This window comes from Onychostruthus taczanowskii, unplaced genomic scaffold (genome assembly GCF_017590055.1).
Source record: "Onychostruthus taczanowskii isolate IOZ18803 unplaced genomic scaffold, ASM1759005v1 scaffold67, whole genome shotgun sequence".
Lineage (NCBI taxonomy): Eukaryota > Metazoa > Chordata > Aves > Passeriformes > Passeridae > Onychostruthus > Onychostruthus taczanowskii.
The window spans coordinates 4,113,055-4,140,405 of NW_024504455.1; the positions used below are offsets into that span (position 1 = coordinate 4,113,055).

A 27,351-nucleotide genomic window follows, 5' to 3' on the forward strand; every position below is an offset into this window, starting at 1 on the left:
TCCAAATGCCAGAAAGCTCCTGTCCTATTTGAAATGAGAGCCTTGGTAGTTTGGTGACAACTGCTGATAGTCTGTGTAGCATGTCAAACTAATAAATTATAGTGTATGCAGACAGGGAGTTCTAACATCTTAATTAGCAATAAAAGGGAGCAGGTAGCTGAAGAATCTCCCTGGATCTTTGTCTGTCTTTCAGGGATGCTGTCTGACTGAATCACAGAAGTTTTGAGAAGCAGCATCTTGCTGCTGCTTAGTGAACAGGGAAGAATCCAGATGAATTTGTGGGGAGAAAATGGAAACTAACTGCTGCTATATGGCTGTACTTCATATTCCTGTGATCCTTTATGGTGCGGTGGGAAAACTATCTTGGAGAAATGAGTGCTTTTAGCCAATACACTTGACTTTGGGGATAAGTCAGTTTGCTGAAAGCTCTTTCTGCTGAAGGAGTACAAGATGGCAGCTTTGCCTTGCAAATTGAATGTTCTCTCCTGCTGATGGTTGTGGCTGAAGGGCACAAATGTTTGTTCAGCATGCCAGAAGGAAGAGGGAGAGATTGCCTCAGTTGCATTCTTTTCTAGATATTACATTTTAGATCTATTTTTTAGTGTTATTTCTGCAGAGCTGTGTGCTCCAAAGGAGGTGGGGAGCAGCCTAAGGATACAGCTGGAGTGCTGGAGGATTGGTGTGCCCTGGGAGGTAGGAAGGAATGTGCGGCAGGGCACTTTGTCATCAGCTCTTCCAGCCTGTCAATATTTACCAGATTGTTGTTAAGTTTCTCCCTCTAGAAGGTAATCAATTCGGGGTTAAGCAATTAATAAATGACTGCCTGAGGCTTCCAGTTTAGAGGTGAAAAGGAGATGCTCCAGCCCTGCCTAGAAGGACAAAGATGCAAGTAAAGGTTATAGAGAAAAATAGGGGTGCTGAACTCCTAAGTGTCATCCTTACCAAAGTAAGGAAAAATCTGGAGTCACTTGGAGAGAGGGGAAGGGCAGAAAACCAAATAAGCAGCTTCAAGGAGTATGGGAAGATGGGCCAAAACAGTGTTTTGGTGTTTCTCTTAGGAGATGGAGGGAGGCACTTGTATGTCTGTCCTTCCTCCCTGTGTTTTAATAAAAGAGAACAAGAAGCTTTGTTTTTCTTTAGGAAAAATAAATTTGAGGGACAGTAAGAAACCAGGCTCTCCATGCATCAGATGTATTTTAAGAGCTCTCATGAAAGAGAGGGAATTCCTTTAATGAAAGCCTGGGTAATAAATGCTGTTTCCTTTTGGCAAGGATAATGTGAAGGTGAGATTTGGGACTCCGCACTCTTTTCTCCTGGGAGAGTATTTAAGCATCTGGGATGTTATGAGGTGAATTACAGCAATAATAGGGACATTCTGGTTTTTAATATTGGAAGGGATCGCAGAGCATGCAGGAAAACGAAAAAAGAAGTGACATTAAAACGTTATTGACTGTGAAACAAAATGAAGTTTCTTATTGTCTGAGAGTGAGTGATAGCACAGGGAATAATGTTTGACAATTCTTTGAGTGACCCTAGACGTTGAACATGTAGGACTTGAAGACTAAAGAAGGATAATAAAAAGAAGTACAGGGGCTGGAGGGCATAATGAACTATGTCAGAAATTTCCTGCCTAGCTTTGATGCTCAAAACAATTTCATTTCACCCCCTCCTCTTGATAGGCTGGGAGCACCAAGGGTTCAGCAGTCCAAAATGCTTCACAGTGTTGGTGCTTCATAGCTTTGGTACTAAAACGGTAGTGCTGAATCTTTTAGAGCAGTACTAGAGACACCAGGGTAAATGGTATGTCCTTACATGTATTTTAAGAGGTAGCTGCAAGAACAGAAGGAAAAGCACACATAGGAATCTTTGGAGGCTTCACTGTTCGTGCAGGTCTGCACTAAATCTTACAGGGAGTACGTGTGGTGACAGCTTCAAAACTCAAGCTGGGGATGCACTAATGAAGCCATCACTGCTTTTCATTGGAAAATATAAAAGTAGGCATTGCCTTGGGCATTCCAGCAGGCTGCTGTAAACGCTGCTTTGTATTGTAGTGCTTAACCAGACCTGGAACCAGCAGCAGTGATACAAGTCACTAGGGCATGGATTCAGTGGGCTGTGAGGAAGGAGAAACTCCTAAGGATAAGGCACGAGGAGCAGTGCAAGTCAGAAGTACTGCGTGGGCAATCCAACACTTCCTGCCTGCATACTCCCAATATAAGCATAATCTGCCAGGGAGCTTCTGCTCTGTTCTTCCCTTAGTGATAAGGGTAACCGTGGTACTGTATGTGAAGAACATGCTGATCTGGGAGATGGGAAAGGGCTGCAAAGGTCGTATGCTGACCTTGGAGGAAGAGAAACAGTTGAATAAATGTTTCACAGGACGAGCTCTGCCTTAGGTGCAGAGAAGAGCCAGCATTCTGTGGGAATTGTCAAAACTTTGGTGAATACAGGGATTGCAGGTTATAAGGGATTCTTTTTTTCTCAGCATCTTTGCAGGAGATTAATAAAACTGCAGTAAGCAGTAGGTGTGTTGCACAAAGATATTTGGGTCCCCAGCAGTCATTTGCCATTATGACTCTGAAGCAGCAGGGCAGCCAGCTCAGTCTGTCCCTCGTGCACCAGCATGAGTTGTTACCTTTTACATCCAGGTACATCTTGTGCCACCAAGTGCTTCAAAGCCCTTGTGAAGTAAGGAGGCTGAGCACCACGAGCTCCAGAGCTCAGGGATCTGTGTGCAGAAGGACTGCCCAGCCATTCCCCTTCCTTTGGTTATTATGGGTATTGCTCTTTTTTCTGACCACAGATGTGTCTGGCTGGCTTCTCGATGCTGAGTACTTTGACTTTTCAAAGTAAAGCTGTACTAGATTAAAGAGTAGTTTCGGGCTTCTGTGCAGCAAAGTAACTTTAAATATACTTTCTGGTGCGGTGATTGAGAATGATGGAACTGTAAGAGCAGGGAGATCTTGTGTCATGCATCCCCCGGGGCAGGTTCATCTCTGCCTTGTGGTGTCCTTGAAGAAAGTAAGTGTCTGTTAGAGGAAGCTGTAGTGTAAGATGCCTCAGTCTCTCACAGAGCAGTCTCTCTGGTGCCTCACTTTCCTAGTTTCTGGGAAATGGCGCATTTAGCTAGCTCCCATGACCAGTCTGAATTTCCACTTTTCAAGTCCAAGCCTATTGCTTCTTGCTTTCACAGTGTCCAACGTAGATAATGAATTATTATTTCATCCTTTCAGCATTTTTAGAAGTTTAGAGGTTGTAGTAATACAGCAGCCGTGATCTGTGGCTCAAGAATCTGCTGTTCTAAGGTGGTGTTAAAACTAGCATATTTTAATATGCCTAATTGTAGAACAGGGAAGGAGCAGTTAGAGGAATGTGACATCCATATAGGATGTAGTTTGCTTAAAAAAGCGGGGGGAAGAAATCACAAGGGCAGATCACATTTTACACTGTGCATCTGCAGAATACCAATGCCACACTGGGGAAAATAAGGAAGTCTTCTGTCAATATAAGGGCCAGATCTGAGAAGAACCAAAGGATGTAAAATGGCTCTGATCTTGGCGAGGGGGTCGGATGTCTGACTGGATGCATATTTATAGCAGAGGTACAAGACCTCTTTTACAGTCAGAACTTGGGAAGCTAGTCACAGGCCACAGCAATCTGTGGTGATTAAAAGAAATGCAATCTCTTTCATATTTATTGAAAACGTTTTTCTGAAAAGGCAGTAAACATCTGCTGTGGATGTGAGCGGCTGTGAGACGGAGCAGCGAGCAGAGAGAGGGAAGGCAGTGGTGTTGGAAGAACAAAGAGCTTCACTGGCAGCTCCTGTCTACTTTGCCCATGCTTTGATATTTCCCCACTGATTCTGGTATTTCCATACCAATTATTGTATAAATTGCTCCTGGCTGACCTCGCCACTTAGCCATCCTTAGTTGGCTCAGTAGTGGGAAGAATTTGAATGAGGAATGAATTGCTTTATGAGATGGTTTAGGAAAAATGGTCCGTGGTGCTGGGATGGTGGCAGGAGGGGAGGAAGGGGAGGATAGGGGATCAGGCATCCTTTTGGTTGCACCATTTAAACGTGAAAGCAGAAGGGTGGAGGACAGGGACAGAGTTGTTCTGCAGGTGGCTCCAGCCAGCCTTTCAGTACACTGAGCTCTCTTGGCATGAGAAAAAATACCCCAAGAAAACACTGTATTTTCCCAAAATGAGGCTTTACCGTATTGGGGGAATGGTGGGGGCTTACCACATGTTTTCTTCTGATAGCATTGTTTTTATCCATCTGGCAGCAGGTTGCATCGTATGGAGATTGTTCCTGCTGTGACTCATTTATGCAAAAATTAGGCTCAAACCTAATTTTTGGTTGTGTGCCTTAACAGGAGACTTCACAGAAAAGCAGGTGTGTGTTGCTAGAAGATTGTCTCTGCTTTGGTGTTGTCTGGTGTGGGGCAGAGTGTCTCCCTCAGAGATTTTATTAGTCTTCAACCCATGGTAAAAAAAATTCTGGTTGCTTGGGGAAGTGTTCTCAGTGGCTGGACAATGGTGAGCTTGGAAGAGCCTTCTTGAAATGAATGACTGTTTTGTGGGTGTCAGCTCTGCTATGGAGTCCAGAGGAAAAGCAGAGACTGAGTAATGGGCTGGGTTTGGGAAGAGGTGTCTACAAGCTCTGTGCGTGACAGAAGGGAGAGAGGAAGGACCATCCCCTGGGAAGCCTCGTGCATAAGTGAGACTGAAAAATTAGTCTGATTTAAGAGGAAATATGAGCTGGGAGGATGCTAACTGTCCCTGAGTAATTCACTGGCAGCAGAGGCTTGTGCAGTGCTGCTGCTTTGGGGCAGGGGAGTCAGAGCGCTGAGGAGGGGCGATGCCACAGCCTGCAGCTCCTGGGCAGCAGGACACAGGGAGCTGCAGGAGGAGGTCTGCTGGCACTTTCCTCACCTTAGATGGCACCATGCCATGCACTGGAGCGCAGTGGCCGGCTGGGTGGTCAGCCTGGGCTCCAGCAGGTCCCCTCAGGCCTGCAGGAGGGCAGCAGTGGCCACAGCCTGTGGCGCGCTTGCACCTGCTCTTGGGTTGAGCTTGCCCGGAGCATCTCTGGATCTCTAATCTCAGAATTAGACTCTTTACTGTAACTGTGCTTTAGCACTTATGTCTGAATTGTCTTCATTACTGGGGACTTTCTGCCAGGTCCTGTGGTCTGCTGCAGATGCTAATTTGTCATAGCCAAGTAGGATTTATGCACGCTCCCCTTCCCTCTCCTTCCCTGCATAGGGGCACAAGCTCCTTAGGTCTAAGGATGTTTTGAGGGAACCAATTCAGGTGTTCGGAGCAGAAATAGTCATGCTCTTGGAGAAGAAGCCAAAATAGTACCTTTTTTAGCTTCTGTTGTAGTATAACCAAGGCATAGCCTGCAGACAGATGTGATCCACGTTGTTGAAGAGTACAGGGGTTGTGAAGGGGGGCACAAGGACAGCTGTACCAGTTCAGAGTAAATCCTGCACCTTGCTCAGCATCCTGACTCAAAAAGCTGGGGGCAGGTAGCTGTGCAGTTGTAGCTTGTTTTGGGAGTCTTATGAACCTGATGTGAATTACCTGTTTGGTAGCCCTCTTTCATGTGCTTGTCCCGCTCATATTTTGATCCATGTAAATTTTTTCCGTACTCACAGTGTCCTTTGGCAAGGGCGTCCACAGGTCTGCTGTGTTCAAACTGCCTCCCTTGTTATAAATCTGGATCTGACCAGTTTCAGCTGATGGCCCTTGGTATTTAAACTAGAAGAGATGGTAAAGGGTCAAATTCTTGACCATCTTTGCCATAGCTTATATATTTGTGAAGAAAACTTTACCAGATCCCCTTCAAGTGACCTTTTTTTTTCCTCCAGACTCCCATTATTTCTGACAGAGAAGCCATTCCCTAGTGTTTATCATCATTGTTCCTCTCTTGACACTTTTTCAGGAGTGCCTGTAAGTTGAACAAACAATAGTGACAACAACAAAACCCAGATGTGTGCTGTGTGTTTGTGAAAGGGAGAGGGATCTCCTTGGAAATGTTCTCTGTCTAATAACTGTAGTCAAAGGCACAAAGTAATTTTTAAAGGAAATTTAGGATTAATATTGTCAGTTATTGACAAATAGTACTTTAGAGATTCTCAGTGAAGGAAAACTTATGTAAAGCTTCAGGGGTAGAAATATCCCCTCAAACCATGTAATCCATTTGGTGTTCATCACTGTTAGCCCTAGTGCTTATAGAAGATATCTATACCAAGAAGATGTGTATATCATGACTTTTTTAGTTGCTGCCTAGTGATCAGAGACCCAGGATAGTGCTCATAAGAGCTCAAGTTTCTCCTTCAGATTAAATGACTACTGGCAGTGATTATTGATATCAAACATAACTTGGTGCAACTGCTGCAGTGTTTTTGGATGTGATGCAGGCATAACCCATATGGTCTGAGATGGGGAGAATATTTGTGCAAGAGGCTCTTCATCATTCTGTCATGAGTTTTTATTTATTCTTTTGAGCTGTCAATGCTGTGGCAGAGTTTTTGTGTGCTCAGGCATCCTTTTACTACACCCACCTGTCCTTTGCAATAAGCCTTGAGTCAATGTTCTCAGCTAAAATTTTGCACACATGTTTTTCTGAAAGGGACCTGAAGGTCCACTTCCTTCCCATAAGATAAATGTTTGGCACTTTCTGAAATGGGGCATCTTCAAAGTACTTCAGGCACCTGAAACGACCAATTGTGTGTGGAAAGCCTGAGCTCTGTGTGTGTCTCAGTGGAAAGGTCAGATCTTGCCAGAATCATCTGAGATTGCTGTGAGGGTACAGATATTGCAAAGACACCATGTACTCAGAAGCTGAGCTGCAGCACTGCTGGGGGAGATGCCTAGCTGGCAGGGATGCTTGATGCTCCTTTTTTGCTCCTTTCTTTCTTGGAGAGGCATTGAAATCCTGGCTGTGATGTGACAAGGGAGACTTGAACGACTACGTGACTTTGACATAACATTTTTCTCTTGCCTTTCCTGTGCTTTTCAGCTTTTCAGAGCTGTTTCCCATGACATTTGCAGTGGCCCTGCTGGGAGAGCTGGCATAGGGCAGGTGCAGGGACTGGGCATCTGGGGTTCCTGAGTCCTGCACTGTCCCTGGTTGCCTCAGTCTAACCACCTGGCTGCCCTGCCCTCTCTTGCCCCTGCTTTTATCACCTGTGCACCTCCAGGCTTGGGAGATGGGTAAGCTGGGAGCTGCCTGGCTGTTGTTTGGCTTGCTCTTGGCTCAAAAGGCTGGCAACAATAGCCCTGATCCATAGGGGATAAGGATCGGGGGATGGCTTCCTCTTTATCATGTGGGATTTGCTGTGTTTTGGAAAAAAACAGATGCACAAACCTGCAATTTCTTATTAATTTTAAAGTAGCACTTGGCTCACTACCTCCTCCCTATCAGCCCTTGCAATGTCAGTAAATTATATTGGATTTGCAATTAAAAGCCAGCTGTGCCCGTGCAGTACCAGCCAAATGCCACCATCACTGTCTCCTGGGTGTCCTAGGGAAGGTGTGGAGCACACAGCTCCTCCTGTAGTGAGCTCTTCTCTCACTTCGAGAGGCAGTGAGAAGAGTTTAAATGGGATCTCAGACATGTTATTTTTACTAATCAGAGCACTTGCTCACTAAGAAATGCAGTTCTCTTCTTAATACTGTGTGACATAGATATAGCAATTCCCAGAGCTTGCAAAATGCCAAACATCATGCAAAAGGTAACTGTTTGAGCACAACATGTACTGCTGGATGTCTGCCTCAGGCTGATTGTTTTTCTTCTTTCCTTTCTTGATTAAAATAGTTTTGGGGAAGTACTGCTGTTCGGGATTTTTTTTAAGTGTTGAGAAGCATTTGTGCCCACCTGTGCTGGAGCAGGAGTTTGCAGCCAGGCACAGGGAACAGCACTGAGGATGTGCTGCTCCCTGCTCCTCTGGAATCCAGCCTGTTCATCCAACTTCTGAGCCTTTGTGTCTCACCTCTGGGACAGCAACCTGCTGCAGGCTGTAGCAAAAGCCTGACTGTTTTGTCTTCTGTCCATTCTGGAGCTGGGCAGGACTTTCTCTGTACTGTCTTCTGTCCCTCAGCTTCTTTGGCTGCTGCAGGAAGAACTGGAGGCAAGGAGCCCTTTGCCTCTTAACTCTCTCATTTTTGGCTGCTTTAGGAAGGTGCAGCAACCCAGTGCAAGGGGAAATAGAAGAGAAATGTAGAAAGTGGGTCTCTTCATAACCTAGAGGAGGACTCCAGGTTAGAGTTACAGTGATGATCCTAAAAGCCACTGGCAAGGGAAGAATGAAGCCCATGTCAGTGATAGTGGTTAGATTTGACATCTACCAAAAATCTGTGCTGTGGGTCAGAGTTGTGGTCTTCCAGTGAGCTCTGGAAAGTCTGATACCCATCTCTGATAAAATTATATTTTTTAACTAGATTGCTGGAAAACTCTTATGTAAAAAATCCAGCACAGTGTTAAAAGCCCGACGAACAAAGTTGTGCACTTAGCTGAGAAATACCTGATGGGGTGTTGTGTGTGGAACTTCTAATTCCTACCACTGCATATTTGCCTTGTGGTGCAGTTTTAATTGTCATTGCAGGTGGGATATGTGTATGCTGTATCGAGGCTACATGTGCATACAGAAATTGGATTGTGAGCTGTCTTTAGGTGTGTAATAAAGATCTTGTCCTTCCTGCTGCTTTGAAAACAGTTCACTTCAAAGGCTGTAATATTTGCTTTGTCCTTTGGCCTTTGTGGGGTGAGAGAAGAGGCTGCCTGTGCTGTGGATGTGTTAGTTGTCTCTAGCAGTATCTTTCCCTGGGATGAAGAGATTGGTATGGCAAACAGTGGGGGAGTGTTTGCCTCTGTTGTTCCTCTCCCTGTTTGTTTCAAATGTGCTAGCTTTTCCCGTCCTCCCCTTAAATCACATTATTTCATAAAGAGTAAAAAGAAACATAATTTGGAGCAGCAGCAAGCTGAGCCCAAGTTAATAGTTTGAATTGCACTCCATCTGTTCAGCTGCATGCCCTGATGGATGTGCTGAACCCATTTTTCACAATTTGTTTTAAGCTGCTAAGAACCATCCAGCCTGGCTCCAGTCCAGGCTGGCTGTGGAGAAAAACTTCGTTTCTGGACATCGATGTTCAGAGGGCGGGATTGAATCAATAAACCTCAGATTCAAGGCTACCTGTTCACCTGCAGGATGCCAGTTTTTGAAAGCTTAAATTCTTCTCTAGACTTGAGCATTGTTATTGAAAATTAATGGGGAGGGGGGGAACCCCCAACACACAGACGCAGAGAGGATGAAATTTGCAAACGTGATTATGCAGGACCTGCTTTAAATCGGCTTATTGCTGTTTTATGATGGCAAGCAAGCAGTCACAGAAGCCAGGGTGATTGGCCTTGCCATGTGTGCATGCTGCTGGTAACTCAATAACCGATGAACACCCACCGTGGTCTCCAGACCTCGAGCCTTTGATGTAGCAACAAACAAGATAGATTGCTGTAATTTATCTGGCCCCTGGAGGGCTGTGCTGGTAATGTGCCATGAGCCCAAGGGCCAGCCATCCATAATCTGTGTAAAAATACGGCGGATCACGGTCGCCGTGCTGCGGGGCTGGCTTTGTTTTGTGCCGCACGCCTTTGCCTGCGTGCAGCGCGGGGCACCGGGCCCTGACTTCAGAGCCAGGGGCGCTGAGCTTTAGTGTGAAGCGCCCACTCCTTCCCTTAACTTTAATTGAGTTTGTTATGTGCTGCGTGCACACCTTTCAAATTGGCTTGGGAAGGCAGTGCAGGAAATGTGATATTTCTCAGTGGGCCTTTACGAGCATAAGAGAGAATGGAGGTGTGCTGGGTTTGGGGAAAAAGAAGGGTGTTTTGTACCAGCTGAAGCCCCTGGCAGGTTTGCTGATGGAGGATGAGTGCCTGGGGCGGTGGAGTTGGGTGGCCCAGCAGCCAAAGGAAGAGGGAGTGTTGCCCCGTGGCCTCTCTCCATGGGGTGATAAGAGTTGGAAAGTAAAAGTACTGGAAACAAAGACCTGTCACCTTGAGTTTCTGATTTGTTACTGCGTGGTGCATTGCCCTTTCACGCCTGGGTTCTTACCGCTTCCAAACAAGGGGTTTGTGTTACCTCAGAGCTGCTGCTTTTGTGGGTGTTTTTTAAAACACTTCCATTGAGTCAGCAAGAATTCTGCAACGTGACGCGGGGGGGAGCCTGATGTGCCGGATGTAAAATGGGCTGTGGGGGCTTGCTTTGTCCGGCATGGCCATGGAATGGCTGGGACGTATCAGGGTGTAGGTGTGGGGGTTGCCTGCTGGTCAGTAACGCTGGGCTCCTCTCCTCCCACAGGCATGGCGCTGGCCCAGCGGCAAGTGACGGTGCAGCAGGGCCCCCTGTACCGCACGGAGGGGTCCCACGTCACCCTGTGGTGCAAGGTGAGCGGCTACCAGGGCCCGGCGGAGCAGAACTTCCAGTGGTCCATCTACCTGCCCTCGGCCCCCGAGCGGGAGGTGCAGATCGTCAGCACCGTGGACCCCTCGTTCCCCTACGCCATCTACACGCAGCGCGTGCGCGGCCGCGGCATCTTCGTGGAGCGGCTGCAGGGGGACGCCGTGCTGCTGCACATCACCGAGCTGCAGGAGCGCGACGCCGGCCAGTACGAGTGCCACACGCCCAACACCGACGAGAGGTACTTCGGCAGCTACAGCGCCAAGATGAACCTCGTGGGTAAGCCGTGCTGCGTGGCTGGGCCGCCGGGGTGTCAGACCTTCCCGCCCCACGTGTGCAGCGTGGTCTGCCTGGGCTGTCAGATTAAAATGCGTCACCGTGATCTTTTTAGGAAAATCCTTTGCCAGGATTTTTCTCCTGTTCTGGCTTAGAAGCCTCAGAAAAGAAATGTAAACAATAGCTATCTGATGGCTGTGGAATGTGGTCTGGACACTGTTTACCAACAGGTGCATCTGTGATTTTTCCTCGTGAATTGTTTCTACTTAATAACCAATCAAAGATGCAGCTGTGTTGGACTCTCAGAGAGTCACGAGCTTCCTTTCCTATTCTGTTCGAGCTTTCTCATGGATCCTTTCTCTCTATTCTTTTTAGTATAGTTTTAGTGTAGCATTTTAATATAATATAATGTCATAATATAATAAGTCAGCTTTCTGAAACATGGAGTCAAGGTTCTCATCTCTTCCCTCGTCCTGGGACCCTCGAACACAACCGTAAAAATCCTGTGAGGGAGAGCGGGAGTGGAGAGCAGGTGGCACAGTGGTGTGAATTTCAGGAAATCAAGGCATAGAGGCACAGGAAATAGCGAGCTTTCTTCACTAATAAGGCCTTTATAAAAATGAGACACCAGGCGGCACGGCTGGGCAGAGGAACATTTGAAGCCATGGCTGAAAGCAAGGCAGACGTGGGACTGATTTACAGAGAGGGAAAGGAGCAGGGAGTCTGTCAGATGGCACAAGTCACAGACCACAGAGCTGCTTGCCAAAGGTGGTGAAATAACTGAGCAGGGAAGAGAGGAGTAGTAATGAGCAGCACATAAAAGGGAGCAGGAGAGATGGTCATCTTCAGGCTTTTACAGCAGTGCTGAGTACATCCTGAAACCACTGAGCAGATTGAGCTGTCTGTAGATGAGTGTGGAGAAGCTGGTTTGGGAATTTTTTTTTTGGGTTTGTGTTAGAAAAATCAAAAACAGGTACTTTAAAATCTGGAGTATTTCCATGGCAGCTCTTTGACTAGATTATTTGACCTTTCCAAGCTTCAGCTTGCTTTCTGTATCTCAAAGCAGTATTTGAAGTGTCTAACTCAGCTAACAGCAGTCAAATAGCTTCCATCCAACTCTCTGGCTGAAAGACTCCTAAAAGAGCTCCTGTGCAACACGGACACCCCTCTAGCAAATTCAAGCCCACAGACAGCAAGCAGACTTGCTTTCCTTAGGTGTCTGTGAGGCTGCAGCTTGGAAACTACTTTGACATTATCCAGCCCGTGGTGGTGTCACTGGTTCAGGCTGTGTTGACACAAGAAATCCACTGTGAAAGAAGCCAGGATGTGATTGCAATCACAATAGCCTTCCTTTGGGTTGAGCTGCTTGCCTCCAGCCCAGCCACTCTCCCAGGTGAAGCTCCACAACATGGGTGTAGGTGCTTATTTAGGTGCCTTTTTTGCCATCTGATGTTCATGAGTGGCTGGGGGGTAGATGCCTGAGCATTCTGTTTTTTATTTGTAGGTCTGTAATTTGCTTTAGGTGTCCGGATTTGCAGTTCCCACTGCAGTTTAAACAAGACTGAGTCAGCACTGCCTTTGTTAAGTCACCTTGGGGAGTGAAACCCATTGAAACCAACACCCACTGAAAAAACGTGCCTGGGGACAGGGTGGGGTTGGATGGATTCTGGGTGGCTCTGCCAAAGAGCTGGAGCTGAGCACAGTCAGCATATCCAGTGGCTGGGCAGTGGGAAGCTCCTCCACTGCTTTCCCAAGAGACTGGGGAGACAAAGCTGGGTTGATCTGGTTTTGCTCTGTCCTTCCCTTTCCACAGCTACAAACCAGTAAGATTTGGGAGTCTGTAGACACCTATGAACAGTGCTTGGAGGACATTGGCTTTGGGGCTTACATGTGTCAGAGATACTCTGAAAATTGATCTAAAGTAACTTCTAGTGGATTAGTTAAATCACATTATGCCCCTTCATGGATGCTTGCTCTCAGGATTTTGGGCCCTAATTTGGTTTAGCTTAATTCACTTTGGAAATGACTTAGGGTCCACTTGCATTTTGAGCATGTGCATCTGTGTAGGTTTCCTTCTGTGGGTTAGCCAAACTCTTGATAGAAACTGAATTTTTCCGAGTGCTCCCAGCAATGACCTGTAGACAGAAAGTCCTTACAGAGAGCCTTCCTTCTGCCTCTCATTCATGGGAAGTGGTGCTGACTTCAACTTTGTTAGACCCTGAAGTCTTTCTGGGGAAATGGGCTCCTCTCTGCAGAGCTGGGCAGATCACAGGTCCTTTCAGTTTTCCTGTCTCAGCTATAGGTTGGGGGTTTTCAGGCTGGTTTTGTTTCTGCAGACAGTATGCAAGAAGAGGTACAGAAAAGAGTTACTGTTCTCATTTTCTCAGAAAAAGAACCAAACTTTTTTTTTTTTTTTCCGTTCATCCAGTTATGAATTTTTAATTGACTCATTAGATTGAGTGGTTCTTTTCTGGCAGCAGCAAAGCCTGAAGGGAGACAGGTTTGTTAGCATCTCTGTTCTCTCCACTTATGTGTGAAGTGGATGGCTTTGAAGCAGTGTTGATTTTAGGCTTGCTGCTCTGGGACCTTGGAATTGTTGTGTCCCGTGGTTTGAGGAAAGAGCTGAAGGAGGAGTTTCTCCTCTTTTCCACCTTCGTGGTACAGCCCTGTGACGGGGGAGCTGCTTGGGACACTGGTGCAGCAGCACAGCGGGGCATTTCAGCTGGCAGCGGAGCAGCTGGGATGTGCTCTGCTCCTGCCATATGAGCATTGTTGAAGGCTGTGTCTCCAGGGCTCTGAGGCTGCTAAAAAATAATCTTGTCAGCTTCAGAGACATGCCAGTTTGGCTTGAAAGTACACTTCTCTCCATCTCATGAGCAGCAAGCATGGGTAGTTGTCCCTCTGCCATTATTATTAATGTCACTGCTTTTCCTTTTCCCTCACTGAGACTTTGGCCGCGGTCTAGTACTGCTTTGAGGACCTGATGTCTGTGATGGCCTGGAGTAAGAAGTGCTCCTCAGGCACTCTGTGGGACTCTTATCTGAATTTTAGGCATGCAACACAAGTGCTAATCTCACTGAAGCTAGGAATGAGGCCAGTCATGTGGTTCAAAGGCCTTCTGCCATTCGAGCATGTGTATCAAGGCTTAATCTTCTTCACCAGCCTTCAAGTGCTTCAAAAACAAGCCTTTCTGTATCTTACTGCTCCTCTTCTCATCCCCCTCTGAGCTGCATCTTTGGGATGATGGAGTTATGCCTGGGCTGCGAGATGTGTTAGGAGAAGAATTTAGGACATCTCAGACTGAGTTTCAGGTGCTGAGGGAGGTGGGGTTAAAAAAAAAAAAAGGGGGTGCAGCTCTTCAGGATATTGTGGAACCATGGCCTTGTGACTGATGTATGAAAAAGGATTAGCCCATGTACAAAGTCTGCAACTCTGTTGTTTGCCTTCAGATTTTGGTTCCCTGAGACTGACACAAAACTGCTGAGGCTAGTTCATGCTCTTTTACTCAGGTGGCAGGAAAATATTTTGGAAGATCTCATGAGTTGTCTGCCACCTGTTTTAACACCAGACTCACTGCCTAAGGTAGATGTCCGGGCAATATCTGCCATCAGAAGACAGAAAAAGACAAATCTGGAGAGCAGTCCATCTTTGTTTAAATTAAGTGCATCGTTCTCTGTGTTGATGAGAGAGAGATCCTACATGTTAGACTTGAGCTAGGCACTAGTGGCTGTAAACTTGGCTGCTTTTGGATACTTGCCTCTAAGCAAGTGGTGGGAATTTTGACTTTGTGGTTGAATTGGGAAGACACTTGAGTGTACTGAAGAGGGGAGTTAGAAAATTTAAATTGGGGTGATTAAATCATGCATCTGGGGACAATGCACACAGTTGTATTGGGGTTCTGCTTGTTGCTGGCTATGATAAGTATGTAGTTTTTTAAGAAGTCAAGAGACAGCAAAGAATTTGCAGGTGGAGGAAAGCAGCATCGCAGCAGAAGCACAGCATCACTGACAAGACAGCAGTATTTTCCAGGTTGCCATTGGAATTATCTCTTAACTCTTGAAATATGGGTAGAAGAGGAGGTTTCTGCACAGTAATTTAGTTGGTGAAGCTGCAGGAGTGCTATGCAAATTGAGGTGCTGGTTTGTGCTTCTCCTGTTGATGGGTAAACTTGTGTTTTGCTGCAGGGTAGAACTGAGCACATGGCAGTTCCTTCAAAGAGCGTGAGTCACTGCAAATTTGTACTCCACTGTATCTCTGCGATGAATTGTTTGTGTGCCTGTACCCTCACTTAGATAACAGTGAAGAGGCCCAGGTCTAACCTCTTCAGAAGTTTCAGACTTTTATCTCAGTGTTTTTTCATCTGTGCTCCCAAAAACGTTGAGATCTTTTTCAGAGTAAGTGATTTGAGGGAAGAAATCAGGCTTTGAGGTTTTTCTTAAACAGGTAGTGATAGAGCAGGAGGAAAGGTTTCAAAGCACTTGAGGAGGTGGCAGGTCTTTTAGTCTTTATTTTGGGGGAAGCAGCTGTACAGCATCAATCCTAAACAAGTTAAAGCAAAAAAATGAAAGGGGTTTGGATGGGAGGAGACCACAGTCCCCACGGTACCACAGACTGGGAAGAAGCAATGTCAGTGCAGACTTGAGAAACAAGGAGCACTCAAACACAGCTGCCTTTGCAGTGGGCAGGGGCTGCTGTGGAGCTGCTGGTAGTGCCTGCAGGGATGGTCACCAGGACCTTCTTCCAGCCAGGCTTAGGTCACAGAGGGCAGAGAGGCGAGGTGCTATTCAGTGGCTGCCCTGCCAGCCTGGTCACACTTTGGCTCTCTGCTATTTCTCACTGGTCTCATCCTGCCTGGGTGGGTTGGTGCCTTGGCCTCTGTCCTGTTCTCCTGTGTTCTGCATTACCTGTGCTGGCTCCCAGGGGCTCTTTGTGTTTTTTTTTGCTGGTAGCCCCATTGTGGTGGAGTTTCTACACCGTGCCAAGCTTGTAGTGAGGAGGGCAGGAGCATTGATGGGTGAAGAGCCATCTGCATCTCTGCAGGTCAGGGCTGGCTGTGGCTCTGCCTGGTGGGGTCTTGTCTCCTAGTGCTCCCAAGGCACTTGCAGCTCTCTGCAGATCAGGACTCAGTCCATGGGTGCTCAGACCATGCCTTTAGGAGTTTGTCTTCAGGATCCCCTGTGTCCTGCAGCTGTGGCATGTAACTGTGTGGCCACTTGCAAGCCCGTGGATGGGACAGGGTGGACATGTGTAGGGTATGTCTGAGAGGCTTTGGTGGCATGGGAGGTGGAAGAAAGGTTTATGCAGGCCAGACACTTAGCACTAGAAAGAAGGGAGCTGTGTGTGACTCAGACAAGCCTTCAAGAGAAGAAAGCAGGTCTCTTTTGTTGAACTTGCCACCAAAAGCCTCCAGGATCTCTCTGCTGAGCGAAAGAGTGTGTAGCAGGCAAGAAAAAAAAAAAAAAAGAACTTTTATTATCCCATACCAGCTGCTGCTGCTTGTTGCCAGCAGCTTCACTTCTTTGTCAAGTGCTGCCATACGTGATCTGTCAGTGCACAGAGCAGAGGGAGAAATTCATGTCACAGTTTGGATTTGGGAGAGCACACTCTGCTCCTGGCAACGTGGGTGAGAGCAGCCACTTCTCTCCATGTGGGGCACGTGGACCTCGGTGGCTGCTGGTTTGTTCCAGCTGTCAGCAGGGCTGAAGGTGGCTTTGCTTGAGGCAGGTGTCGAGGAGAGAGATGGCAGTCTCAGAGACAAGGACCTACCAGTTTTGATAGAAGTCTTTGGGGGCTCTTCTTTCTGTGCTGCATTTTTCTTCTTTGTCTTCACCTGAGAGACAGGGAAAAGTGTTTGTCACTGTACTTGAGTGAGCAGCTTGTGTCCTGGAGAGACCAGGCATTTTTCAGATGAGCAGCATCAGGGCAAAAATTGAAATAAGCAGTTCAGCCTGTCCTAGAAGGTTGCAAAGGCTTCATCTCCAGAGGTTTTCACGACCTGACAGGATCAAGCTCTGAGTGGCCTTGTCTGACCTTATAGCTGACCCTGCTTGACCCTGTAGCTGCACTGCAGACCCCCAAGGTCCCTTACACCCTGAATTGTTCTGTGATGACCACTGTTAGGCAACATTTTGGAGGTTGATGCTAAATAAAGGAGTTTGGAGAGTCAGAGCTAAATAATGCCATAACACTGATGATCTCAACCAGGTGAGAACACCAAGGACCTGTTTTACATCCCCAAATTCTGGGGTTTTTTTCTGGTATATTTTTTATATTTCATATTGTTCTTATTTCTCTAGTCAGGTTGCAGGAGTTTGTCTCTACTGCTCTGCTCTGGTGTATGAAGGTAGAACTTGGAAATCGTTAGCACAGATGTCCTAATCTCTCTTAGTCTGTCTCAGCAGCTTGGCTACCTCCATGAAACATGTGTGTGCCTTATCTGGCCAAGCTGTGTGAATTAACCAAAGTGAGCTGCAGGGTTGGTGTTGTGCTGTGTGAGTTACATTCATCTTCGCCTGTTTGGGCTGTGCTTGTTGCAGTAATTAGCTCCCCAGAGGAGCAAAATGTCCTTCACTTTCAAATTACCCTTTAGCTGGCATTAAAAAGGGATATAAAAAAAAAAAAAATCAAATGCCTTCTTATAGGTGGTCCTTTGCATCTAGACACAGGGTATTTTGTTCTTACTGTCCTCCTTTACATGCCTAATTCTCTCTGTAGTAACCTTCACAAAATAATTGACCTATGCTCCTCTGCTTTTTCTTTCTGTTCCTGCTATGGATGGAAAGGAAGTATTTGTCTGTTAATGGGGGAGGAGTGGGGAGGGGTATACATATTTACCTCTGGCAGTTCCTGTGGCCAGAGCCTGGGGAATTGCACCTGGTTTGGATGCTACAGGCATACATTCAGCCCTGTTATGCTGCCAGCTTGCTGCATGTCCCTGGATATGGTACAGTCCATCTCCCTCACCATTTATCCAGCTGGTAAAATTAGGGATAATAGCACACAAGCTTTTCACAAAGTCTATGCTAAATAATTGTGATGGGCTTTGAGCTCCTCAGATAGCGGGAGTTAAAAACAAAGGCTTACATTTCAGCTCTTCCTGGTAATAATGCTGAATAGGATTCATCTCCTGTCCTGCTTAGTCATTTCTGCTCTCCTGAAAGTGTAGCTGCCTGAGCTCACCCAGTTTTCCCCTGGCAGAAGCTGTGAGGCTGATAGGCACTGCCAGACTGGGGGGCCGGTGATCCGCAGTGCCGTGGGCAGGTACCTGGGAGCCCGGCACAGGCAGCCCCCTGCTTTAGTCATGTACAGTCTGGTAGTGAATTCCATGGGCTGGTTGTTCCTTGTGCTTCCTGAACCAGTCTTTTGAAGATAGCAGTCAGGTTAGAGCTGACGGCTTACAACAGAAATCTCTGTGCGTGTCCTTGCATAGTGGGACAGGGCTCACCCCTTTTCTGTGTCTATCTCATCCCATGTTACTGTGTTTTCCTGCTAAACGCTTCCAGTTATTCCTGTTTCGTTGCAGTATGCTATCTCCTATTTCCTGTTGGAATTGCTTGCCTGGTTTTTTCTTTCTTATTGTTGTATTACATTGCATCACTTCTGTACCTCTGAATGTGCAGGAGAAATGGAACAAATTGTGAGCAGTCTGTGCCTAAAAAATGGGTAATCCATTGTATCCACTCTTTTGTTTCTTTCTGCAGTTTTTTCTTCCCCTCCCTCGTCTTTCTGCCCTGTACCTCAAAACCTCAGCCAGCTTGGTGGCATGACATGCTTTGTGGGAAGGGCTCTCACTTGGGAATCTGATTCTTTCTTTTTTTTTTTTTTTTATGCCATCCACCTACCCATTTCTCAAAAACCTGGCATTAGACACATTTGGAACATATCACTGTATTCCATATGTTTTTTCTATATTGTCCTCTTTGAGGCAGAGGCACTTTTTTAAATTTAGCTAGCATGTGGAGAACAATTACGATGAGAATATCTGTCCTTTTTTGGACATACCTGTACACTTGTATTGATGCATTGTAAGAAAAAAATGTATTCTAAAAGCCACTTCTAAAAATGCAAATTAATACGGCCTTAGGCAATTGCACGGCCCTCTGCTCACAGATCTGGGCTTGTCTTTAAAATGAGCCCTCTTGCTTCCAGACTTTCTACATCCCTTCCTTGTCAGGAAGGCAGGTGTGGAGCCCTGAATGCTGACTTGCCTTCAGACTGTAAAGAGCTGCAGCGTTTTGCTTGGGTGGCTTTCTGTGCAGCGCTGAGCCTGAATCGTAACATCAGGACAGTCAGCTAAAATGATCTTTGAAAACTAAGCAGACTTTCCTGAAAAAGCCTCTTTTCTGAAGGCTCCCCCCAGTCTGCTCTCGAGGCATGTCTGGCTCCTCTCAGGCATCCCTCAGGATGGTGGGAATGTGGCATTTGCTCTTTGCTGAGCCCTGTGCCTCCTCAGTGCCAGTGAGGCTGCAGGGCTTGGGGTCCTCTGCTGCCCTGAAAGGAATTGCTGAAAACACAACCCTGCTCAGACCATGTCTTCTGTTTGCTTCTCCTGCTGACTCTTCCCATGTGCTTTGCCCAGTTCCTGGTAAAAATGAGGTGTTTGGTAATCGTAATTGCTGTGTTTTGTAGGATGCCTTTCAGTCTTTCCCCCTGAGTAGAGGGACTGGTGACATAGGCTAGTTGTGTATATTGACATAATGTGCTGAGAAGAGGTAAAGGATGCAAAGGTTTTTAAGTAGGATAGAAGAATCCTTAGAGATCGTGGTGCATTTGAAGACCAGCTTTACCACCAGGGGTAACTCAGCATCCTAGGCTGAAGCCTGGGGCAAAAGGTTGTCTGGTGTTGAAAACAGTTTAGTGCTATCTCCCATCCTGAATTCAGCATTTCCTCCTGATGTTGTGTGGGCAGTCCCAAACCCTTTTTTCTCCACCCCACATGATTACTTTTTCACAGTATAAGAGAACACAGAGGAGCACAACTAAGAGAAGCTCTGAAATACAAGAAAAAAATGACTGCACACAAAAGGAGAGCCAGAAGGAGCTGGGCTGGGTTCGATGAGCAGGTGGTGGAGCCAGCAGGCTGCAAAGTGGGATGGGCAGAGCCTGGTACCTGCCTCCTACCTCCTGTGCCCTCGGCAGCTTTCCAGGGGCTGGAGGGGAGCTCGGGGACACCCATCTCTTCTTCCACCTGCACCGCCCTGCCAGTGCTGGCTGCTGAGCATCCAGCACAGCCTGTGGCTCCCTGGCACGGGGACCCTCTCCCAGTGTCACTGGCAGAGCCTGGTGGCATTTCTGGCAGCCTTTTTGGAGTGCCTGGTGGCGGGGGAGAGGCTCAAAGTGTGCAGGTTCTGTGCCCGTGTGCCTCCAGAGTGTGTCAGACGGGAGAGCGAGGGCTGTGAGCGCAGCTGGTGACATATGGCACCCGTCCCCTGCCTTAGCGATTGCTCAGTGAACTCTGAAAGTGGAATACGGTCCCCGTGGCTCCAGCCAGCTGCAGCACTGAGAAATCCTGCAATGAAGCGGCCCCTTATTCGATTACCACCGAAAACTTCGCGTTCCACGTTGCCTATTTTTCCTGCTCTGCTTCCCCGGGGAGCTTTTTGCTGTGTTTACTCTTCCTCCCACTCTTCTTTCTTTCTTTCTTTTTTTTTTTTTAATATGTTTTCCCTGGAGGATTGATTTATTTGTTCTTTAGTTCCAGCCCCTCAGACTTGGTTGCTTTGCACTTCTGTTGCTCTGCTGCCTTGAGAGGCAGGGGCAGCTATTTCTGCTGTTGATGCTGATGCTTTCCTCGAGTTCTCTTGGAGAACAAGTAGATGATGAACAGCAGAGTCTTCATGTAGCAAAGGATGAGTGCAGTGCCCATTGCTCAGCTCTGTGCCACAAAATGCTCCCTGTGGTGTGGATGTACATCTTGTTGAAAAATTGCAAAACCAACAAAGTCAAACTGGTGGCTGGTGCTCAGGCAAACTGCAGAGCAGCGCAAGTTTCTCCAAGGAGCATTACCGATCTACATCAGATCCTTTCTGTCATCTCAGATAAGATAGTGGTAAACTTGAAATCCTACTGCTTCTGTCCCACCCCTAGCTCCGATGATTTGGAACCCTTATCTCTAATTAGAGATGTTGGTGTTGAGCATCTGGGGGAGAAGGGTTGGGGGAAGGGGGAGATGGGGAGATTTCTTTAGGTTTAAAGCTCCAGAGGGTTTCTGCCCTGCTTATGCTACCCACAGGAGAGGTGGGAAAGGGAAGGCAATTCTTTGGTGGTTTAGAGTCCCACAGCAGCCCGTTCCTCCTCCTTCAGCCCAAAGCCCTGGCAGGACTGGCCCTTCTCCCCTCTCCCTTCAGCTCCAGGTGGTGCAGGGCTTTGCTTTATGTGCTGAGAAGGAATCCTGACCTGCCCTGGGACAGAGCTGCCCCTTGGTAGGGAGAAGTTGGGGAGAGAAATTTTCCATTTGATTCTGTGTCTGCCCTGTCAGTTTAGCCCCCTAACAGTTTTACAATCTTTATCTGATATAAGTTTAAGAGGATTTCCCTGGGCGCAGTGGGATTATTATAAGTCAGAGAGCAGTCTCCAGCTGATATTCCTTCAGCAAGTATTTATTTTAAGTGGGTTTAACAGTATTTAATTTAACAAAAAAAAAAACCCAAAAAACTTTCTGGGTTGTTTTTTTTCATGGGTTGCAAGTAAATTGTTTGTGCTATCAGAGAAAGTAGAGCCTGAATAAAATGAAGAAAATGAAGAAATGTATTGTTGCTTTCTGGGCTGGGGGTGGTGGAAGGAGAGCAGCAGCTGGAGGTGGGGAGGATAGAAGATAAAATAGTAATGTGGTGGGAAAAGTAACACTATTTCATGCAGTACTGATTAGTAATACTGCCAGACAGCTGTTTATAAATGGGAAATGTAATGGGAAGGGGGGCTGCAAGGAACATGAGAGTGCTGCAGGCACTGCTGGGTCATCATACGAGGAGGGGATGGCTTCTGTCAACCTTTTATCTGCCCCCTAGGGTACCAGGGGCTGTGCTGCTCCACCCTCTCTGGCCCTTGTGGGATGGTGCTCGGTTGTTTTTACACATAATATGCTCCCCCATGTTTAGGAGTTTTGTGTCACCTTCAGAAAAGAGAAGCAGTGGCGACTTTTGGCTTTGGGAAAGCCGTGCCTGTAGGAGAAAAATCTCCTTTTCAGCCACATGTGGGCTGTTTCTTTATCCTCTTCCCCCCTCTGGCAGGCTTTACTGATGGCAGACGGCTCTGGGGCTGGATGTGTGTGCACGCATCCAGAAGTCGTGCTGTCACAGTGAGAGCCGCCTTCTGGCCACCTGCACCCGGGCTGCATCCTAGTCCTTGGAGCATTTCAGAGGATGCTAATGGAATGGGATTAGCCGCCCCACTTGCCCTTGCCATCAACAAGAGATGTTTCTGGAGAGCCTACAAAGAAAAGCCAGAGCTAACAGGGCAAACCCGAACAAAGGCGCTTTAGAATGCAGAGAGAAGCGTGATTTTTACCCTGAGGAGGCAAGAGGTGGGGCTGCGCTGCTCCCCATTTGAAGTCTGAATGAGCCTCTGCCTTAAGGGATCGTGGATGATGAGTTGGTGCTAATGGGCTGGATGCCCTTCAGTGTCCCTGCTCTGCCCCGCTCCGCTTCCTTGACATTGTGGTTCAACATATTGCACCCTTCAGGGCTTTATTCCTTGCTGCTTGAGAGTTAAAATGATAACTTAGGGCCCTCCAAAGAAATGTAGAGCTAGGGATGCCTGCCCTGGGGAAGTGTGTCATGGCAGGCAGGGTTTTCAGGACAGGAATGCCTCTGTGCTAGGCACAATGTGCTCTGAGCACTTAACTTTCTCAGACCCTGTCATCCTTCATTTTTAGCTGCCTATTCAAGAGAGCAAGATTTTTATGAAGCCATTTCTTACCAAAAGCATTTCCTGATTGTAACTTGTAATGCCAAACATACTGAGGGTGAGAAGGTTTAGAGAGATCGGTTTTCTTTATGGCATTGTGCTGCCGCATGGAAGCAAAGAGATCCAAAAGCAGCAGGTTAACTTAGCAGAGGGTTAAAGTTGGGCTCTGAAAAACTGCAAAAAAATTGCATCAGCGTTCCACGGATGACCACAGGTGCTCTGGCAGTCTGTTGTCACCTTTTGAGCTCTCTCAGGTGTACTGATGCCACCTGTCCACAGACAGGAGTCCTTGCAGAGCTGCAGGTGATGGTTGTGCCCGACGGGTGCCCCACCTGGCACTGTGGCTGGAAGGGGGGAGCGCTGGCACAGCAGTGTTTACTTGTGGGGAAGGAAAGTGGCTGGAAAGGTGGCATTATCAGGGGCATGAGTCCATAATTTGGAGACATTCTGTGCTTTGAAGGAGCTCCTTTGTTGTGGGTGCAGGCCAGAAGGGCTGCCCTGAGAGGTGCAGGTGCTCTGGGGCAGTGTGAAAGGTGTGCTGTGGTCACAGTGGTGCTTCCAATGTCTTGTTTCTGCAGAAGTTAGGAGCACTGCCCGTCATCCAAACAGCCCCTCTCAAGTGCACCAGCCAGATGAGTGTATAAGCATATCCAGGGAAAAGCATCCCTTTGCATGAGAGGTTCCTGCCTCCAGGCAGAGTCCTGGGGTGCAGGCTAAGCTGAGCCAAAGATGGATCCCTTTGGCTGCTGTGGGATGGGGGATTATGGCACCCCTGCCCTTACTGAGGAAAGGGAAGGTTGTGGTCATCCCAGTGCTGGGCAGTGTGAAGTAGAGAAAATGAAGGCATGCAAGGCAGCAAGTGAGTGGGCTGAGGGAGATGGAGGTGAGGGGGTTAAAAACCAAGCAAAAGGTGAGAGGAGGGAAGAAAGGGAGCAGGAAGAAAAGCAGGAACAGCAGCACTGGGAAGGCGAGAGGAGGAGGGAGTGTAGAAGTGAGAGGTGGAAGACCTTGGATGGGAGTTTTTGTTCTGTTAAGAGCAGTGGGGTGTGTAGGTTGGCATCTTGGAGGTACGGAAGCAGGGAGAGCTGAAATGGGGATGACCAGAGACGGACTGTGGCTGGAGTGAGTGTCCCTGCTCCTTCCTGCCGTGGGAGGAGACCCCAGAACTGCCAGAGACATGGGTCCCTCTCCATATGGCCTCCTTCTGCAGGGCTTTGTGAGGGCTCTTCCCTTACCATTTCCATGTGTCCTTCAAGTGCCCTAGATGCTGTTTCAGGCTTTTGACTCTGGAGCAGACAATGGGGGTTTCAGTGCTGTCTTCCATCAGGGCTGTCAGGATGCAGTAATTACCTTTGCACTGTTGCCTCCCACCCTTTATTCCTCTCCCTTTGTGACTGGGATGTCAGAGGCAGTGATGGTGCTTTGAGGAGCTCCTTTTGAAGTGACTTTGTGAGTCACAGGACTGGTGAGCAGTGGGGAGTGAGACGCTGGTGCCCAGCACTCTCAGATCCTTTCAGCTCCCTCGTGTCTGTGGCCAGAGCAGCGTGTCCTGCCTGACCATCCTCGGAGACACCGGGCTTCTCAGATCTCATCTGCTTAGAGAGCCTCTTAGTGAGGGTTTGGTGTGCATGGAGGCAGGGGGAGAGAAGGAGCAGGACACCAGAGGCGTGCTGGGCTGGGCAGCAGTGCTGTGGTTTTGGGTTGTGCCCGTGGGGCCGGGCTGAGCCTGTTGCTGGTAAAAAGCGCAGCGCTGGCTCGGGGTGCTGCACGGGTGCTGAGCTGCCCCTGGCAGAAGTGGGATGAGTTTCTGCAGGCAGCCCTGTCACAGGCCATCAGAGCAGCAAGATGGACTTGCTGTCTCCTGTGGTATGTTCGGGCCATGGGATGCTCTGGTAGGGCTAAGTTCAGCCAGATAACCGTGGGCGGTTTGCACTAATGAGATGTTTTAGATGACACGTGTGCCCCCAGGAGCCACTGTAGAACCCTCCCCTCCTCGAATCTCTCACTGAAAGGCTAGAAGGTGCTTTCCATCACTGCTAAAGTGGCATGAGTTGGAGCCAGGCACCACAGTCCCAGCCCTATTACTGGTCCACTGAGCTGATACCCACAGGGCCACCCATCCTGTCCCTTAGTGTCTTCTGGTAGAAGTTGACAAGACTGAAATGTGAGTCCTCTCGTTGACTGCCAGGACTTAGCACCGCTGTTGAGCGTTCAGGGATGCTGTGTGGAGCAGCAGGACAGCCAGCCAGGCTGTCTGTGAAACCCCTGTACGCCAGCCAGAGCAGAGCCTGATTAAGCTTATGAAACCTGACAAGATCACAGCCCAAGGTGGTATTGCTGGAGGCGGCTTGACTGGGAACCATGTTCCTGTTGCAGCGGCACGAGCATTAGGGATGTCTCTGGAAGCCTGTCATGACACATAGCTAGCCCCTGAGCAAGGAGCATGTCTCTCACAGCTGTTATCCTGCCAGCAGAGTGCAGGAAGAGCCTGCTCCCAAAAGGAGCACTGGCTGCATCTGCTTGCAAATGAGGAGCAGTTCCTCCTTCTCTGCCATCTTGGCTTGGAATGGATGGTCCCCTGAACAAGTGAAGTAAATGCTGACCAGGGCTCTTTTGGCTCTGCAAGTACAGCAGCCCCTCCAGCTTGGCTGGTATGTGTGTCCCCAAAATAATGGCTTTTGTGACCCGTAAAGGACATCCCCATAGCCCCACTGCTCCATCAGTGGCCTGTGTGTCACTTTGACCCCAGATGAGGAGCTGTTGCCCGTCAGTCGGTGCCCGAGGGTGCTGTGTGCTGCCTGCTGTGGGTCTGGGAGCTTGCAGAGCAGGGACTGCTGCAGGAGGCTCTGTGCTCTGCTCACCATCAGCTAAAATAAGCTCTGAAGCGCGATGCATCCTGTGGTACAACCTGGGTGGGAGACTACCTGACTCACCGCCTCTGCCTAGCAGCTATTGCAGGGATCTTCGTGCCACTTGTTGTGGATCTGCATGAAATCAGAGGCTTATATTTCCTAGCAATCAGTATTTCTCACGCAGGCACTGCCCTCAGATTCCTCCTGGTCGGATTTGTGCCTGTCTGGGAGAAGCAGCAGCTTCTTAAACAGACTGGCTCTTATGCCTTTGTTTCCTTCAGCCCCACAGGGTTAATCTCCTTCTTGGCACCTGATTATTTGCTGCTGCAGGGTGTGTGTTTGAAATTCTCATTTAGCTGGCTTTAATCCCCATCTGGGAGCTGTGTCCAGGTCCCAGGGGCTGGGGGTGGATTAATACCTGAGCCCTCCCTGAGCAGCTCAGTGCCTCTGCCTCTCCCTGCAGCTGGTGGCTCTCGGTATCCCCGAGGGAGGTACTGAGGTGAATGGACCACTTCCCAAATGGTTACTAAGCATTCTCTGTTCCTTTGTGAGGCTGGTGAGCATTGGTGTTACTGGCTTAGCAGCAGGCCTGCTGAGAGAAAGGGATGGAGGCTTGAAGAGCTGCATGGTCAGGTGAGAGATGGAGCTCCCCTTCTCCTCTTGCCATGAGATCCTCTCCTTCACCTCTGAGGCACATCAGACATTGACACAGCTGGCAAAAATCACTATATCCCCACAAGCCACTAGCTTCTCTTACCCTCCTGCAGCTCCAGCTTTTTGCCTGACACTTCTGCAGGTAGTGGCACAGTACTTTTCAAACCATCGCTCCATCTTACTGCCTTCTCCTTCCACTCCAGAGATGCCCACAATGACCTTTTCAGTGTTCCTCTGCCACCTACTTGCCTTGATGCCTGTTCTAGGCTGTCACCCTGCCATGTTTCCCTCTTCCAGTGTCCTTGCTCCTTTGGGCAAGACCATTCCCAGTGGAGCTCAGGGTGCTCTCTCTCCCAGCCCATGTGCCACCCCATGGGGAAGCGGCTCTGGTCTCCCTAACTCCTGCTGTGAGTTACCGGTGTTTTTTTAGGATGCTTGGTTTGCTCTCCTGTTGGCTTTCCGCCCTCCAGGTGCTTCTGTGGCTGTGTCATGAGCTGGCCCAGCACAGAGGAGTGGCTCCCCGGGGTGCTCTCTGGCTGACACCATGAGCAGCAGACGGTGACTAAAGCAGAGACGGCTGCGCTCGCTTTGTGCCTCTCTCCCGTGCTGCTCCGAAGGGATCGCAGATGGGGAATGAACGGGAGCGCTTTGAGCCAGTGGCACCGTAATCCCTCCCTGCCCCCGCCCCTCTGCCCCCCTTTTTGCAGACATTAGTTTGATTAAAATTGCATGAGCCCACACACGGGTGTGTTTTATTTTATTTATTTGTCTCCTCCTAGTGAGTGACTGGTTTGAGGTCTGCTTGGTGGGAAAGCAGCCAGAGGGATGCTGGGGAATTCGGGGTGGTTTAAAAAACTTTGCCGAGCTCACAGCTGGCTGCTGTGGGGCTGGTTGTACTGGTGAGACCTGCTTTTCCTGTGGGATGCTAAACACAAGCACCTCTTCCCAGCAGAGCCTGAGGTCCTTGCTGGTGGTACCTGGGTGCGTGCTGGGCAGGCAGGAGCCCCTTCCAGCGCTGCTGTGGGGCAGCAGCATCTGGAAGGGCACAGTAGGATTGCTCCAGCAAAACTTCACCCAAGGCTTGCATTACTGAGGGCATCTGCATGGCTGAGGGTGGGTGTGAGCAGCCAGTGTAAAACATAGGAACTAATTCACAGTATAGGTAAAACAAAATAGATGCATTCTCTTTCAGCCAGGTTTGT

At 48.3% G+C, this 27,351-nt stretch overlaps 1 protein-coding gene across 2 annotated transcripts in view; it reads left to right on the forward strand.

The window, feature by feature from the left end:
* Window positions 1–27,351, forward strand: part of IGSF3 (immunoglobulin superfamily member 3) — a 92,580-nt gene that overhangs the window by 16,447 nt on the left and 48,782 nt on the right. For both annotated transcript variants that reach the window (XM_041420891.1, XM_041420892.1), the window contains exon 2: window positions 10,365–10,742. In XM_041420891.1, coding sequence (XP_041276825.1) covers window positions 10,365–10,742 — 378 coding nt within the window. The remainder of the gene's footprint in view (window positions 1–10,364; window positions 10,743–27,351) is intronic.